The 18,644-nt window shown below is 48.1% G+C and overlaps 1 protein-coding gene across 1 annotated transcript in view; it reads right to left on the bottom strand.

Annotated features, from left to right (window-relative positions):
• The window catches only part of CLASP1 (cytoplasmic linker associated protein 1), a 291,310-nt gene that overhangs the window by 14,317 nt on the left and 258,349 nt on the right, over nt 1–18,644 (bottom strand). The window contains exons 33-35 of the mRNA XM_062178774.1: nt 12,565–12,808; nt 9,949–10,139; nt 8,256–8,384 (exon numbers count right to left, since the gene is read on the bottom strand). Of these exons, the coding sequence (XP_062034758.1) occupies nt 8,256–8,384; nt 9,949–10,139; nt 12,565–12,808 (564 nt within the window). The remainder of the gene's footprint in view (nt 1–8,255; nt 8,385–9,948; nt 10,140–12,564; nt 12,809–18,644) is intronic.

Here is an 18,644-nt window from a genome sequence, read left to right on the forward strand (position 1 = left end):
ATTCCATTCTAGGTGGTGTGCTGCAGTCTTTGTAAAAGAGGCAAGTTCAAGCTGCTCCACATCTAGTCATCAGCTGTTGCTAATGGTGCTCTTAGGAGCGCTCTATCAGGCAATGGTTAGCAGAGGCACAGAGCTTTTCTGCCTGCTCAGTTTGCACAGGTCCATGTGTGCTTGGAAAAGCCAGGCACATGGCCATGCCTCTATGTAGCCCAGCAACACACAGCTGAGTGAACACTAAGATGCGGAAGGGAGCAGCAGGGAGACCAAGCTCTGAAGCCCTGCTGTCTGTGGTGGGAAATCACCACGCACAAGTGTCACAACACACTGTCAGAAAGCAGAGGGACTCTCAGGCTTGAGTCTTTAAATGCAGAAAAACCAAAGGGTCAGAAAATGCTGGATGGTTTCGCAGGCTTATCAAAATTAGAAGACACCGAGATGATCACGAATGGGAGTTTAAGACCCTATCCGGCTGGCGCTGTGGCTCAACAGGCTAATCCTCCGCCTTGCGGCAACGGCACACTGGGTTCTAGTCCCGGTCGGGGCGCCAGATTCTGTCCCGGTTGCCCCTCTTCCAGGCCAGCTCTCTGCTGTGGCCAGGGAGTGCAGTGGAGGATGGCCCAAGTGCTTGGGCCCTGCACCCCATGGGAGACCAGGAGAGGCACCTGGCTCCTGCCTTTGGATCAGCACAGTGCGCCGGCTGCAGCGCGCCGGCCGCAGCGCACCGGCCGCGGCGGCCATTGGAGGGTGAACCAAAGGCAAAGGAAGACCTTCCTCTCTGTCTCTCTCTCTCTCTCACTGTCCACTCTGCCTGTCAAAAAAAAAAAAAAAAAAAAAAAAAGACCCTACCCGGAGGTGGGAGCCAGCTACAGCTACAGCTAAGTGGGTAGAAAGAGAGAGAATGAGATTCAAACCCCAGCTGCACCTCTTTCCAATCCGAAGCTGAAAGCCTCAAGGCACCTCACTGTCCCGACTACACCCTCCCCACTGCCAGGGTCACCAGGAGAACTCAGTCCTGAGAGGCCCTTCTCTCCGCCCCAGCCCCTTGATCTCCTGCTGTTCAGTTAGAGTGCATCACCGCCTGGGGAGCTCAGTGGGCAGACAGCTTCACCTCTGGCAAGGGGAGCTCCCTCTCACAACTCCAGGAATTCCAGATGTTGCCTGCACAGAGCATTTACTTCAGCAAATGCGTTTAACATGGTGGGGGCTGTGTGGTGCTGTGAAAACAAAATGTCTGAAGCCACACATCATACGGGTAGTCTGAGGCCGACTCCCTCACTGGGGTTAGAGAAAGCAGCCTGAGGTCGACACTGGTTTCGGCTGGGCAGGAAGTGTTCTCGGCTCCCTCCACACGCCAAGCCCCTGGCTTTGGCGAGCTGCCTGAGCAGGGTGAACTTTAGGTTCTGCCCCTGTGTTCTATGTAACATAAGAAGCAAAGATTATAAATGTAAGCAAACAGAGAGCAAAAGTAAACAAGGTAACAGAAAGAAAGACAATACTGCTTGGTAAGTAGGGTGACCAGATGTGGCAAGGATTTTAAAAATTGGAGGTAAAGTATTTTCAAGAGAGCAAGATCAAGCCTACTTCTGGGTTATGATCCACCTTCAAGTGAGCGAAAACTGTCCCAGTTCCTTTGGGTATGCAGAGTCTGGCTGGAAACACAGGAATTCTTCCCTTTCAAAGCAAGTGAAAGTTTCTAGTGTCTACCTGGGGAAAGCACACTTTTCACATTTAGCTTTTCAGAAAAAAAAATGAGATCATTACTTAGAATTTTGCTGAATGTTTGCTTAAGGATAAGGTTTCCTTCTTTAAAGCACAGAAGTTTTCAAAATTTGGACTGCATGTTTTAAGTTCACAAAGTTTGACTTGGCTCTGCCATGGACAAGTGGTTACGGTAAAAAAAAAAAAAAAAAAAAAAAAAAAAAAAAAAAAAGAAGAAGAAGAAAGAAAAAAAAAAGCAAACATCCCAAAACCACCAGGGCTGGAATCCAAGAACTCTTTCCAGTAGGGCAGTCAAGTTAAGCTCCTCAATCAAAGGAAAAGGTTGGCGCCACCTCCTGGGTAAGGCTGGGAAGACCTTAGGAAAACCGGACAGTATAATGGGGGCATGACAGACTCGGGGGGGGGGGGGGGGGGGCTGCAACATGAACCTACACCCGGGGTGGGGAGGTGGGGAGAAGGGCCCAACTGCCCAGGAGACTCTGGGCAAATTTCTGCTTTCTGGGCCTCAGCTTTCCTCATCAGTATTAAAGGGGGAATCCAAGTCAACTTCTTTTTTTTTTTTTTTTTGACAGGCAGAGTTAGACAGTGAGAGAGACAGACAGAGAGAAAGGTCTTCCTTCCGTTGGTTTACCCCCTAAATGGCCACTACAGCCAGTGCACTGCGCCGATCCGAAGCCAGGAGCCAGGTACTCCTCCTGGTCTCCCATGCGGGTGCAGGGCCCAAGCACTTGGGCCATCCTCCACTGCCTTCCTGGGCCACAGCAGAGAGCAGGACTAGAAGAGGAGCAACCAGGACAGAACCTGGGGTGCCAGTGCCGCAGGCGGAGAATTAGCCTAGTGAGCCATGGCGCCGGCCAAGTCAACTTCTTTTAAAAATTATTTCTGTTTATAAAAACCTCACCATCCACCTCTACCTGATGAGTACAGGGCTTCAAAGACTCCAAGAAGGATAGCGTCTGCCTGAAATACCTCTGCCAAGACAGTCATCACGTGCTTGCCTGGAAAGCAGATTCGGGGCTATGCAATTCTTACCTCCAAAATGAGGCAAGGCTCTTAGGTGGGACCAGGGGTGGAATCAGGGTCAAAGGGGCAAATAACGAGGAAGTTGGAAGAGAGCTGAATGCCAGGAGGTAGCTGGGTGTGGCCAGCTCGGGGATGCTGGCAAAGACCCCAGTGTTCCCCAGCTCATCACTGACAGAGGCCAGCGACTCCAGCACAAACATCAGCGATTCAAACAACCAGCAGTCGCCAGATACAAGTTGTACTTTTCACTGGAGTTTTAGAGTTTACTCAGTTGAATTCAAATAGTCTCTTATGTGTATCCGGAGAAATGCAGTTAAATTTGCTGTGTGTAAAATTTTAAAAATGAAAATAGTTCTATTCAAAATCAGCATATTTTCTTCAATGGACAGGGATTAAAAGGGCAGTATGTTCAATTTTCAACCATGCCAGTCACTGTGCCTCACTTGAATGCAGTGTTGGCCCCAAGTGTGCAAGTTCTGACACGCTGCAGAGCCTCCCACAGCCAGTGGGCTGGTAAAGGCCATGTGTGAACCAAACCCAAAGGCTCTGAGATTAAATGGTGTCCTGTTCTGACACTGTAGGAGCTGACTGCTGGCACTGCCACCCCATTCAGGACTAGACACTGTGTTTGGCACTGCACAGCAGCCCTAGGAGGTGGGAAATGCACCTCCCCGTGACACAGCAAACACCATGGCTCAGAGAAAGGTGAGCACACCTAACACTGGGGTGCATGCAATTTGGGTCCTCTAAGCCCCTGCTCCCTCCCTCCGGCCAGGCTGCATGGAATCGCATGTAGACACTCCCTCCTCACTCCCCGTCCAACGTCCAACTCGCTCACCACTCTTCCTCGACTACGCTCTCCTGCACTTCCTCTGAACCATATGTTCATTCTTGGCTTTAGCCTCGATGACACCACATGCTCCCTGACAAGATGTTTACCAAGGTGTGCTGCTGGCTCAGCCACTTGGAACCTCCCCAGGAAGCTTTATAGGCATCTGGTTTTGTTTTATTTAAAACGGGGTCTCTGGTCACATCCCAAAGGTAGGCTCACGGACAAGTGGAGATTTAGAATGGATAAAGACTCAGGTTTGTCACTCAGTGGCAACTTCTATTACCTTGGGGCTGGATGAGGCACAGGTTACCATCTAGTCCACTCTGGGGCTAACAGGTAAGGAAAACCAAGGTCCACAGAGGTGGTATAACTTCCCCAGGTGTCCTCATGTGCTGAGCCCCAGCTGCTGGCCTGAGAGAGTCTGGGAGGCCCAGTGCTGAGCATGGGAGAAGAGCAGCTCTGTACAGGCCTTTTCTGGCCCACACCACTGCTCTGCCCTGGCCCCACGTCTGTCAAAGTCTGTGTGAGATACCCCACACTGCTGGCAAAACAAAAGTCACACAGTTGGCCCCAGGAAGTTCTCTCTTTTTAAAAATCACTCTTGTTTGCTTTTGCTTTTTTAATTTCTTGAAGTGATAAAATATGAAATTAACTAGCAATTATTTTAAATTGAAATCCTGGAGACATAATAATGGTTGCTTCATATTTATGTAAGAATCAAGATTTCTCTAAAGAAGTGAAGCCACCTGAGCAGGAGTCTGAGCCCCTCAACGCCAGGACTTGTGGGTGCATGAGGAAAGGCTGGTGACCCAGTATAGCGACACGCAATGATGTTAACATTTTCCTCTTCCAATAGGCAAAGGCAACTGAAGAGTCACTCATGTGGCAAAATTCAGAAAAAAGCTAAGTCTAATGATTACAAAGTCTCAATTATGGAGTATCTTTAAGAAACAGTTACTGCTTCCTGCAGGTTTAAACTTGAAACGTCAACATGGGGGTTACTATACATACAGCATAAGCACCGGGAGCAACTACTTCTCTTGCCTTAAATGTGTGTATAATTATTTATTAGCATATTAATAATTTTCCAAGAAATGAGTGCTTCTGAAATAGGTATGAATGTCTGAAACCAGTTTTATGTAGCAATATTACACAACATATGATAGTTTTTATCAAAGCACGTTTCTACGCCATTATACTTTGATTCTCACAGGGTCCCACTTACACAGGGTTATATGAAGGTGATGAGAACTGATGACACAGTTGGAGCAGAGCAGACAGATGCTCATGACCCCAGAATCTTTTGGTCATACAAATTCTCAAGTCCTCTCTTCTTTATCAGCCAGCAGAGGGTCTGTATCAATCCTGACTATAAATGCTAAAATGAGAGGAGTCCAAATTAATGGAGTTATCTTGAAAAGCAGAAAACGGGCTCAAGATCAAGGCTTTGCCCTCAAAGTCCTTTGCCAAGTGCCACCACTACTGTAAATCATGGCCATTTCATTAATGAGGCACTGAAATGTGACAGCAAAGATATACATATAAAAAGACAAAAAAGGAGCTGGATAATGAAAGAGGCTTACCTATTCAAACAGGGACTATTAAAACATGTCTAAGTTGACAAACTTTATAGAATTTTAAAATAAAAATTTTACACTACTATCCAACTCCTCACAAGTCTTGCTTGCTATAGAACCTCTGCATTAGTTTCCATGGATGCTGTGGGAGACAGAATAAGTGCCTGGTATGCTGTCAACATTTAAGAGAAAGGTTCCACAGACACCATTCTTTTTAAAAGAAGCTGAGAACACAGACCCTTGCTTGCAGGATGAGGAAGAAACCCATCTTACCAGCAGCCCCACCCCATCCAGCCTCCCTAACAACTTTTCTGACAAATTTCAGTAGACAGAAACGGTGGTTCCAGGTGCCTTTCTCACTGCAGTTCTTCAGCCAGGGCTGCAGCGTGCGGGCCAGCACGAGGACTGCCACAGCTGCGAGGGAGGGTCTGTACCTCGTCTCTCAGGGCGCCCTGCATCCTCCTGCTGCTGAAGTCTGGGTTTTGTCTGAGAATATAAAATCCAGGTGCTCCTCATAAGAGGAAGTTGCAGGAGCGTTCACTCGGGACCAACACACCTTCCAAGTACCGCTAAGACAGGAAGACAGACCATGCCTCTGACACTGCAACTGGGTCAGGAAACATTCAGGATCTTTTGAGTTTGTGTCTGGAGTCCTAAGCACTGAATATGATGATGACAAGATGAAATAATTAGAAAAATAACACATGCATATTAATATGAAACAAGATGGCTACAGCATAAACCTGATGTACCTCTAACTGTCCTGCCCCCCAAAAACACAAACAAGGAATGAGACAGATTGGCTAAAATTAAAAGACAGACTAGAAGAAATTTAAAGGAAAACAAAATCGAAACCCAAACCTAAGACCTAAACATACAATGCCTGAGTCAGCAGCTTCTGACAAAGAAACAGAGTAGTGAGTCTAGAAGTATGCACCGCAGGCAGGCGTGCCCGCACAGACACACCCTGAGCAGTGCCTGCTGCACCTGCCTTAGCACGTGACAGAGATGGCGGCCTGGGAGCCCTTGGGCACATGAATTTCCAGCAGAGTGCTGCCAAGCTTATTTGAAGCAGGAGACATTTCCTGCTCTTTTCCCCTGGGAAACTTAAGGAACATCACACCTAAGAGCCTTCTCTTCTAAATCTCTTATTTTGCATGGAAAATAAAAACAAGATCTTCCAAGAAAACAGAATTAAAATAATCTATTTTCCATTTTCTGTTAACTTACAATTCTTGGGATCCTCTGTCAAAGTTTTAAAAATCATGGTGCCCAATTTACTTTTATTTATTTGAAGAGGAAGTTTTTTTAACATTTATTTAATTATTTTATATTTTTGAAATGCAGAGAGACAGACAGAGACACAAAGCCAGATCTCCCATCTACTGGTTTACTTCCTAGATGCATTTATCTGCTGGGGCTGAGCCAGGGTGAAACCAGGAGCCCAGAACTCAATCTGGGTCTCTCACATGGGTGGCAAGGACCTAAATACTTGAGTCATTAGCTGCTGTCTCCCAAGATGCACATTAGCAGAAAGCTGGAGGAGAGGGCAGAGCCAGCACTAGAACGAAGACACTCTGATATGGAATACAGGTATCCCAAACTGCGGCTTAACCTGCCGTGCCACAGTGCCTGCCCCTCCAGTGCCCAAATGGACATCTTTGGATACTCAGTAGGTGCTAAAACATCCCAACTGGCATATATTTTCACCTTAATGTCCCATTATAAGTGCGTCCTCCCCACAAAAACAGTTGATATTGTCCATATGTAAAATAAATCAATTTTACTTCAGTTTTCAATCATCTTTTTTCAGTAAGAAGAAACTAAAGTCAGCACAGGTCAGTTGTCCCTAAAAAGAGACACAAGATGTGGTCCACATCCTGGTTCTGCCAGTATGCTCCTCTGAGACCGCCTTTCCTTACCAGGGGATAATTATGCTGACCATGTCAATCATCTGAGCTACTGCATATGCAAAGTGTTTTGTTCAAGAACAAGTAACCATCACCATCACGCAACCTAGCTGGATTTCTAAAACTTATCTGTCGCCTACACATTCTGTGCTGTGTGAGGGTGACAGGTGAGAGATGTCCAGTCAGGGCATGGAACCTGCCCTCACTGCCTTTGCTAAGCTTCAGTCGTGGGGACCTGAAGAGTCAAAGCAGTCACCACTCGAGCAGCCACAAGGCTGCCAAAAAGGAAATGCAATGGACTAGGCCAATTCTCTTTGTAGATGTAAGGATTGCTCAAATCACAACTCTGTTCACCCACAAGCTTGCTTCATAAGTCATAGTGAGCCAAGAGATTGTACTGAGCAAACTTGTAAGGTATGTCTTGCTTTGGGGTCATGCTCATCATCTGTCCTGTTATACACGTGCCTTTTAATGAAGGGTGTTACCACAACCAAGTTTAGTACGGCTCTAGTTACTTCCTATTCTCTGTGGGCCTCTGGCTACGGGAGGTCTGGGAAGCACAGGAGCTGGACACTTTTACAAACTACTGCCCAGGAATCGGCCGAGCATCTGTTACCTGTGGCACATGTGCAGGACAGAGAGGCACACCTGGCTGCTCTCCACAGGAAAGCTGAGGTCTCAGGGCCAGGAGGACAGTGTGCTAGCATTTGGAACATGTAGGCTGTCTCCATTTGTCTTCCTCTTACAGAGGGAAGCACACGGAGGGAATAGGGAAGGAAGGCCAGGACAGCTGGCACCTGCTGCCAGCAGCATCAGGCTGCAACCAGCTCGATGATCTCCTCTAATTCTCATGTGAGACTCTGTGAAGATGTCCACTCCTATTCCACACACAAAGGAACTGAGGCTCAGAAGGAGCAGGAGCCTGTCCAGGGACCTGGAGCAAGGAAGCACTGGCTCTCGGCCTTGCCAGTCTCCACCTCCACATGAGACCCTAGAGGCGGAACGTCAGACACCTCCTGTCCACCAATGCATGCTGGGAGGCTGGACATGGCTGCCCAGCCACGGGGTCAGCACGGGGAACGGACTTTGTATTGTGACACATGCTGAGCCCACAGGAAGGGACTCTTTCTGAAAGCTGATAATGCAGACTCCCAGGCCCGGCTGTCCGGCACCCCTGGCTCTGGGCAGGCTCACCTCTTTATGGGAATCTTTGTGGGCTTCCAGAGTCTTCATGATGGTCAGCTCGGCGTAGTTTTTAAATCTTGCTGGCTGATTTCTCAGAATTTCCCGTAAAACTCTCAATGCTAGGGCTCGAATGGAATGCTGGAGTATGAGAGGAAAGAAAGACATCACCACACAGTACGAAGCTCATGGCCACACACGTCAGCTCCGGGGGCAGGGGAGGAGGTACATGGAGTCCCACGGGGCTGAATGCCTGATTCTGAGTTCCCCAGCATTTCCTGGGGCCTCCTGAAAGCCTCTTCCCACAGATCACATGGTTTCAGGGCCTGGATGGTGAGCACCAAGAGGGCAGGCACCATGTCTTACAGTGACATTCCCAGGACCCACCACCTAGGAGGGACCTAACAAAGGCTTGCAGGACGAGCCAAGCATGGGACCATGCCTCATTATCAGTGAGCCTCAGCTCTGCGACACAAACTGTCCTTCTGTAAAACGTGCCCCAAGGACAAGCACAAAGCTTCAAAGGACAGCTAGAAACCTGTCGCTATTTCCGACTGCCCATTTGATGAGATCACTGGATCTGCACAGGCCTCGAGTTGTTTAGGCTGAGTCCTGATTCTGGAGGAAAGCCATTCCAAACACACTTCTAATCTCAGTGAAGGAGAATGGAGTTTACCGCAAACAGAGCCATGCAGTACATCCTGATTTTCTGTCACTCATCTGTAGGACCCACACACTAACACACCGCTGACCTGCACGCCACATGACATCACCCTGTCCTGATACAGTCCAAGCAAGCACAATTGTTTCCTTAGCCAATGCTCTGTTTTAAAAAAATTTCATACAGATCTTTTATTACTACTCATCTATCTTTACTTATCCTTGACCCACACCATTAATCCTAAGCAACAAAAAGCAATTAGGGTTGCCATGAAATTCATGGCCTTCCCCTCCGTGCCGCCACCATCGTGACCTGGGGCACAGCCTGTTGCCTTGTTCTGTTTAGCTTCCTGGCAATCCTCCCGGCCCTACCCTCTAGCTCTCCGCATGTCCTTCACAGTCGTTACTGCCAGCCTGCACAAAGCCAGTGCACCAGAACTCTGGCAAGTCCCAACACTTACGCCTGCCTGCAGGAGCGACTGATTCCACAGGCAGAAGGAAGGACTGTGCCTACGTCACTCCTGGCCCCCTAAGAGTTATCTCCTAAGTGCCACAGGTCCCCAGTGCCTCATGTCCCAGGGCAAAGAAGCCTTTTGATTTTAAAATTCATACTACGAGGGTCATGCTTCTAGAGCTGGTCACTCAGCTGACCTAATGTTACCAGAACTGTTAACACATGTAGGGTGAACTGAGATGGCATTCCAGGGAATGGAGCATCAAACGAGGGCTTTTAACAGATGAACTTCTCTGTTCCTCAATTACACATGGAACAGATGTAAGACAAGGAAAGCACTGTACTCTGAAAGACTACAAGCTACATTTTAAGAAATTCTGTGTTCAGTGACTGGATGTGGGAACACGTTTCCCTCAACTACTGCAGACCCAGTTACAGAAAGGACTTGCACAGGAGATGAGGCCTGTCACCGAGACAAACACGACCTTCTCGTGAGTGCTCAGGAAATGTGAGCCGTGAGCAGCCTCAGAGAGGGGAGCTGCAGCCGACCCAAGCCCGGGGCGAGACCCTGTCTTTGACGCAGCGCCTCACGTCTTTGTCGCCGAGGGTCTCGAGCAGCAGCAGCAGGATGGTCTTGAAGTGCTCCTCCCACACGCCCAGGCTGTCTTCCCGCGTGATCTTGAGCAGCTCCAGCAGGGCACCTTTCCTCTCCTCCACTCGCTCGTTGTGGTTGGAGAGCTCCTTCAGGAGGTCAGCCACCAGGTCAGAATGGTCGATGGGTACTTGGGAGACACAGAGACAGAGGTCACCTCACGAGGAATGCCGGCCCCAGGCCCTCACTGGAACTCTCTCTTAGGCGCCACATCTCTTAGGCGAGGCCCTCCCTCTGGCTTTGCTGCCCAGCCTCGCCCTGCATACCCTCAGCAGAGCTTCTCACCCCTGAAATGTGAAACAGCACAAGACCAGCTGCCTGGTACCAACTCTCAGTGCCACTCCATTTCCTGTCTTCTCCCTTCCGTTTCACACGGAGGAGAAAATGCTGGCATCCTCCAGAAGCCCCTGCTGGACTGTCTTTTTCTAGACTCTCTCCCTCTGCCACGGCTTGCCTCTTCCCCGGTCAAACCCACTCACTCCAGTGTGCACATGCTCAGGGCCCTCCCCGTCCTCACATCTGACCAGTCTCTGTCCTCTTCTCCAATGTCCAGAGCTTAGGGATCAGCACAGCGAGCAGCCCGCAGTCAAGACGTGCGTCCTCCCCATGGGCTGTCTACTCAAACACTGCAGGGCTTGCCCACGGTCACTGAGCACAATCACTTGCAGGACAGAACAACGGCACCGAAGGCAGAGGCAGAGCCATGGTCTTTTAGGAGGCCTCCACTCTGAATATTAAACTTTAAATAAACATGGTGAAAGAACAAAACAGGCGGAACTACTTATATCTTCAGTTTCCAAGACTGGGGAGAAATACACAAGGAAGCTGGAGGTGTTAAAGAACTCTGTCATTTCTCCTGCGTCATCCCATCATGTTTCTTAAGCCTTTTGGTACACAGCTGGTGAATAAGTAACATATAACATTCTAATCTCTATTCTACCTTCATCAAGATCCATGAAGGATAAGGTAAATGAGGTGCCAGTCCTATGAGCAATGAGAGTCTGCTTCTCTCAGAATGTGTAATCCAAACAAGCACCGTGCACCATTCGCCTGCTGCCTGGGAACAGATGCCCACATGTGTTCAGAGCAGTCACCTGCCAGCAACCAGCACCAAGGGCACCCCTTACTGTGGAATCCCCAGGGAGTTGGCGGCTTCCTCTGAAGGTGGGCCTGCCTTGAGCTCAGGTCCCTCCCCTTTCCCCAACAGGCCTTGCATTCTCTGAGGGGACTATGTCTTGTGCCTCCTCCCTACCCCAGTGACCCAGAGACTTGCTGACACACACAACCACTTGGTGAACGCATCAACTGTCTTAAGAATTACCACTTAGGCCTCTACCTTCATTCTTCATGAAAGCTTCAGAAATAAGTAGGCTTTGAAACAAAATGGATCTATGGAACTTTTTTTAAAAATCACCATCAAGTTGAAATACAACAAAATATGTGAACGTGACAGCGAGGTGAGAAAAACAAGTTCCAGATAACATTCTATCATACCAATACATACTTATTTAACACTGGACACTGGTCTCAGCACAAGAGAGTCAGAAAAATGCCAGACTAGCTCTATTCCCTAAGACCTATTATATGTTGGGCAAGTAATTTAACTTTTCTGAGCCTATTTCTTAATCTGTAAAATGGGCTTAATCCCTCTGTCTCAGTTGTCTTACATGTGTACAGCACTCAACTCAGTATCAAGCACAGGGCAGAGAAGTCAGCACAGCGCAGCTCCAGCAACATCTGGTTACGACACAGCTGTGAAGACAGTGCTTCCCCGTGAGAAGACAGGAGCTCCCCTCTCAGCAAGGCACTGGGAGCGATCAGGCCAGGGGCCTCATCCTGGCTCCCCTCTCCTCCAGATCCCCACTCAGGCCTGGTCCCCATGCCTGTGGCCTGCCCCGGTGCTGCAGTCTGCCGTCCCTCATTGCGCAGTGGTCACGGCTGCAATCTCACATTGCCTGCTGTGGGACAGTGACTTCACGGCTACTTCTACAACCAGGGGAACAAGGATTGCTGAGGCCTCTGTTGACCACTGCCCACCCCTGCTCTGGGCCCCAGCACAGTATGGATGTGGCGCATCATTCTTTTTTTTTTTGAAAGGCAGAGTTAGACAGTGAGAGAGAGACAGAGAGTTATAGACAGTGAGAGAGAGACAGAGAGAAAGGTCTTCCTTCCATTTGTTCATTCCCCTAATGGCCACTATGGCCGGCGCTGCACCGATCCAAAGCTGCCAGGAGCCGGGTACTTCCTCCCGGTCTCCCATGTGGGTGCAGGGACCCAAGCACTTGGGCCATCCTTCACTGCACTCCTGGGCCACAGCAGAGAGCTGGACTGGAAGAGGAGCAACCGGGACTAGCACCCGGCGCCCCAACTGGGACTAGAACCCAGGGTGCCGGCGCTGCAGGCAGAGGATTAGCCAAGTGAGCCACGGCGCCAGCTGGCACATCATTCTTAAACAACTGACCACTGAGAACAGGCCCAGGCCTTGAACAGTTCACCCAGAGCAGGTCTGACAAGGAGGGAGTGCATGGGGGACAGACACACAAGAAGGGACAGACCATCTCGAAGCTGCTCCATGTCGTCGTCGAACACGGCCTCCTTCAGCGCTGTCTTGTCATAGGTGTTGATGGTGTCTGAGTAGGGAAACGGGTTGTAGTCTCGTGCACGTGGCCCAGGAAAGGCGCGAGGAGGCTGGGTGTTGAGGAGGGAGGTCTTGTTATCCAGAGCTGTCCTGCCTCCTTCCACTTCTCCGCCTCCCCGGCCCTCAGTGGCAGGGGAGGCAGCTCCCCCGTCGCGGGATACCTGGGGCACAGCACACTGTCAGTTCCCTGCCGGGACTCTTAACAGACTTTCTCTTCTAATGCTCAGAAATAGCAGGCAGGCCAGACATGTTTCACTTGATATCTGGTGTCTGACAAAGGGATAGCTATTAGCATTTCAGTCTGTAAATACAAAATTTATGAACAGACAGAATCTGTTTACATTTGCATCTATTCATGCATGTGTAAATTCATCCATTTACACATCCGATCTGTTTTGGTTTATAATTCTATGATCTACTGTCCATTTTCTCAGGGGCTAATACCATGAAATTCTGAAGAGTCTCTTGAGAAGGGAAGGCTACCACTCACTTGTGCCCACCATGAGGACCCACTGGCAGCACTGCCTCCTGTGGGCTTCAGTGCCAGCAGCTGGGGACTGCTTCCCCAACCCAGCACACATGGACAGAAGCTCTTCACCTGCCATCACAAAGCCAGGCATGCTCTCCCATTACTTTCTTGTATCCCATACATTCCCATCAAGTGGGGAGCCACACAGCACTTCATAATCTTCCAGGCAGATCATTGTTTCTTTTGGGTATTTCTAACTCAGAGTTGTTCTTTACGCTGTGTCAAAGGGCAGGTGGTTAGTACTTCCTGAGTTTTGTATTTTTCTCCTAGTATATGTTCTGTGTTGTTGTCAATAAAATAAGCCTCTGGTTCTCTGAGCCCTTTGCTTTTGGGGGCCCTCTCCTTTGCAGTAACTGAGTGAGTTAGGGTTGACTGCCGGCAATGGGGCAACACAAGCCTTCCCTGTCTCGGACTGTGACTATACAGTGATGGCCAGGCTGTGTCAGGTGACACCTAAGATTAATCATTTACTTGTGATGCTGACAAAACACAGTGCTCTCATGTGTACACAGCTGGCTTTATTATTATTTTTTTCTTGAGGAAAGATATATGCTATATTATCTGAACTATTCCTAAGTATACAGGCTAGATGGATTATAAGGAACTAGTACTAGCAGCATAGGAAATTGATCCAGTTGTTTTGGAACTCAGTGAAATCATATTTGGCAAAACTGATCTTCATGTCCTTTACCCAGTAATCTTAACTTTTGGTAACCTGTGCTAAATAAAGTACTCAGCAAAAGGAAAGAATGATATTATTTCCAAAAAGTAGTTTAACATTACAATTGAAAAAAAAATTGAGAGGAAAACAGTGAAAGGATGAAAGTTGAATAAATTTTGTTGAAACAAAAATAGGAGTGGTGTGATTGACCATAATGGCTACAAAAATTTATTCCCATGGGAAATGCTTATGCTGTGAGGAAAGCAAATATAGGCTTGTATGACCAATGGGACTCTCACTGTGTAAAATCTATACACAAGTGAAGACTAGGGTAATATACAAGTAAAAGACTAAGGATTTGCTATTGTTACAGGTGATTAGAATTAGGATAGTTCAACTTTATTGTTAAAGTGTCTGAAGCTCTTTTTAACCCTTTCTACTTTTATAACTGATTCCTTCATTACAATAGTAATAGATCTTTAAAAGAGTTATAAAGAAAAACGACGCTATCCATGAATTATCTTCCACCCAGAGAAAGTATGTTAAGATTCAGTTTGAACCTTTTCCATCCTTAGTTTGATCATATCTACATCTCAGTGCCTATAAACTCTTATTTGTGGGTGTTAAGAAGCAAATCCATCCCAGCCCTTCCACTAGGTATACACATCCTACAGGACGAAAGCAGGGACTAGAGCAGATGGTTAGGCACCAGTGTTGGCAGCAGTGTCCCTCCACACATAAGTGAGTAACAGAATGTGTATGTGCCTATGCTGACTGTTGTTCGGCCTTCAGAAGGGGTGGAGTCTGCTATGCACTGCATTCTGAATGAACCTTGGAGACATTAGGCTGAGGGAATTAGGCCAGTCACCCACCAAAGGGCAAATATTTTATGTTGCGTCTTATATGAAATTCCTGCCATATGCAAATTCACAAAGACATAAAGTAAAATGCAGGTTACCAGGGGCTGGGGGAAGGGAGAAGGAAGGGGAGTTATTATTTAGGAGGTGCAGAGTTTTTGTTGGGAATGTTGAGAAAGTTTTGGGTGTACATAGTGATGTGATTGCATAGCACTGTGAGTATATTTAATGCCACCCAGGTGTATACTTAGGAATAGTTCAGATAATATTGCACATATCTTTCCTCAAGAAAAAAAAAAGTATCTGCCAGGCAGAATAGAACCTTGATATACATCACTCCCGGTACTTCTGTAATTTACTCAGCGTCCCCTTTCTGCTCAGGTGAATCACCTTACCACTGGATCTGATACTCATCCATTGGAACGTCTGTCTCCCTAGCTTGGGTCTACAAAGGACGCACTGGTACCTGAATCTCATGTTTACTGCAGCTTTAGATCTGCCTCACAACTGGTGGCTGAGACATTTTCTTTCGAACCTCATCCCTCCAACCCTGATTTTCACTGCTCCACCCTCTTGCAGCCCAGCCTGTCTCCGACTCTGCCCCGTGGCTCTTACTTCCCACTTGCTCTTGGGTAATCTGGAGGCTTCTCAGTCCTCACCTTCTTTACTTCCTCCCTGTCAAGTTTCACTCCTTTCGATTCTCATCACTGTCTTTTCATACTTGGAGAAGCCGAAATGACCAAAAGAGAACACAGGACACAAGTCTATAGCACATCCAAATGAGGGATTATTCTGCAACCATGGTAGTTCCCATAGAGGAAAACCAATCTGGAAAGCATTCATGTCCTATCCCAGTTGGAGCACAGTGCAATGCTATGCTTATAACCTCATCACTGCACACTTTCCTACACACATACATGCATAAATGCACATATAGAAAGGAACAGAAAAACCCACCCTAGGCTGCAAATAGTGTTCCCTCTAGGCTTCCTATGTGGGGCAGGTAGGTGTCACATGATCATTGGAAAGCGTGGTCCTTTGTGCACCAACCATTTCCTACAGCCTCCACTGCTCTTGGCAGGCCCTTCCATTTCCTACTTGGATTCCCATGTGTGCTACATGGGATTCTGGAAACCTTTTTCATTCACCTCTGGCCTCCTTTCACTGTTCACAGAACAGAAGCTACAGTAGGAAAGTGCCCTCTTCCTGCCCTCCTTCCTGGCTGAAGCCAGTGGCTCCACCAAGGCCCATATTTCATACTCCCATCCTGAAGGCTGTGTGTCTATCATAGAAGCCAAGCTGTTCACTCCACGGGCCCCCTGGCATCTACATAAGTCAAGCCTCTTCCTTCCAGCCCATTCCACTGTATGACCTGAGCAGCCCTCTGGACCGAGCAGGACAGTCTTTCCAAGGCCACTGTCGCACACCATAAGACAGATAGCAAGAGGAAATACCCAAATCCTCCTTGACACCCACATGCCAGCTTTGAAGAAATTACAGAAAACGGATCTCCATCCATAATCCCGAAGAAGAATTTTGGGTATTGCCTCTTGAGGGGGGAATGTTAGGTAGGAAGTCAGTTATGAGCTTATGTGTGTGCGACATAAAGGCCTAAAGAGAAGACATCTATGTCCAGCATATGCTGCATCTCAAGGTCATCCCGCTGGTGTTTCAGGGGCAGCCCGGTATTCACATCCTGCTCTGCCCTGCCCTGTTCTACCTGATAACCTGCCAGATGGAGGTCCCCACCCCTTCTGCCTGACAATCTTCCACAATCTCCCAGGTGCAGCCCAGTATCTGCATCTCAAACACCCTGCTCCCTTCCTCCTGTCTGATAACATTTGCATCCATAAAGTCCTTTGTTTCAGACCTTCAAGAGAAAACTCAGAGAGAAGCTTCTTAACATTTGCAAAACTCAGGGAGAAGCTTCTTAACATTTGCATCCATAAAGTCCTTTGTTTCAGGAGGAAGTGTGTGAAGACAAAGACCCATCTCCTTAAAAACCCCTGGCCTCAACCAGACTGTGTGCTCAGCCCTCTGCCTCTGCTGAGCCGCCTGTCTGGTCTGGCCAGGTGTACTCTCTCCACTCAACCATGTAACCTTGCTCCTTCCCACCCCCCACCCCCAGTCCGAGCGACTGGGCACTCTCTCAGTCTCAGGCTCTGTCTGGAGAGGTGCCCATCCATCCTTATGGATGTCCCTTCCCTAGTAAACCTTGCTATTTCACCTCCCACAAAAAAAAAAAAAAAAAAAAAAAAAGAAAAGAAAAAAAGTCAAGCCTCTTCCACCTGAAAAAGGCCCTTGAATGACCCCTCAGCTCCCACCAGTTTGTTACTCAAGTCACTCCTCAACCCACTGAACACTGCTCTCTGCTCTCAACTCTGCACTGAACTCTGCTCACAAAATGGAAGAAAAAACACGGGAGTGGGCATTTGGCCTAGCAGTTGAGATGCATGAGTCCTACACTGGAGTGTCTGAGTTTCATGCCTGGCTCTGGCTCCTGACTCCAGCTTTCTGTCAGAACAGACCTTAGGAGGCAGCAGTGATGGTTCAAGTAGTTGAGTCCCTGTCACTCATGTGGGAGACCTAGAATGAGTTCCTGGCTCCAAATTGACCGCTGACTAAGCCCTGGTTGTTGTGGGCATTAAGGGATTGGTAGATAGGAACAGATAGGCACACTCTCTCTCTCTCAGACAGACAAACAGAATGATCAATGGAAGCTCAAACAGTGGGCACATTATCAAAGGAAAGGTCTGAACTGTACATTAAAACATCTGTAAGTAAATGTATTTTTTTATGTTAAATTAGGATACTTAATGAGACACTACAAAAAAAAAGTCTAATGGGGTCCCCCCACTCATTATCTGACCCATCGCTGCTAACAGCATGGGCCCTTTGGCTGAGAGTCCTGCCTGAGCAGTCTCCTTTGCTTTGATGACACCACCCCACCCTGTCATCTCTAGCTGTCTTCCCCTCACAGCTGCTGCTCCTGAGGAGTCTGTCCTTACCCTTCACTGGTGATTTTACTCACTTTCCTTCAGTCATTGTCATGAGCTTAATCAGTGTCTCCCAAATTTCTATTGCCAGTCTAAACTGTTGGCTTAAACTTCAGACTGGCATCTCCAAAGGCCAAGTGGGTGTGTTTGCTTGGGTGAGGTTGCAGTTCACACATATTCAAAGTGAAATCATTATGTTCCAAAGCTGTTACAATGCACTTTTTCTTTTTCTAGGACATTACCTCACTGAATAACACCAGCACTCAACAGCCGCACATAGCCCTAATTCCATTTCACTTCCTCCAGAATTATTCTCCACTCCACAGCAACAGCTGTCTTTCTGAAATGTGAGTGGTCACGCCACTTTCCTGCTGATCAGCCCTGCAGAGCCTCTTGGGTAACTCGCTCAGTGGCTGGAAACCACCGCCCCATCTCCCCTGGTGTGCATGGCCTCACGCAGTGGAGCTCTGCAGCTCTTCCCTGCCCAACACCATGACCCACCTGCTCTTTCCACTGGACTGCAAACCCTACCTGATCCCATCTCCTGGCCTTCACACTTCCCTGCTCTCTGACTGCAACCCACCTGTGTAACCTGACAACCTCTCCTAACCCCCAGGCTTCAGCTCAGAGGACCATACCACCTCTGTGCACACCCTTCCTGAAGACCCCTGGAGTTGGGCCCCAATCACTTGCATGGCACTACCATCCTGTACTTATTTGCCTGCTTTTTTATGGTATGGGAACTCCCAGGGAACCACACAGATGTTTTGGGTCAGGGTCCCCATTTTTATCACATCACAGGAACAAAAACACAGTAAGGACAAATGAAAGCCAACTGAGGAAAAAGGCACGTGACGTTCCTCACAAGAGTTGCTGAGGGTTATTCTTGTGAAATCTGGTGACACTGCCCTGGGCCTCCTGAAAGAACATTACTCGAACCCAGAACACAAATGA

The sequence above is a fragment of the Lepus europaeus genome, chromosome 1 (genome assembly GCF_033115175.1).
Source record: "Lepus europaeus isolate LE1 chromosome 1, mLepTim1.pri, whole genome shotgun sequence".
In the NCBI taxonomy this organism is placed as follows: Eukaryota; Metazoa; Chordata; class Mammalia; order Lagomorpha; family Leporidae; genus Lepus; species Lepus europaeus.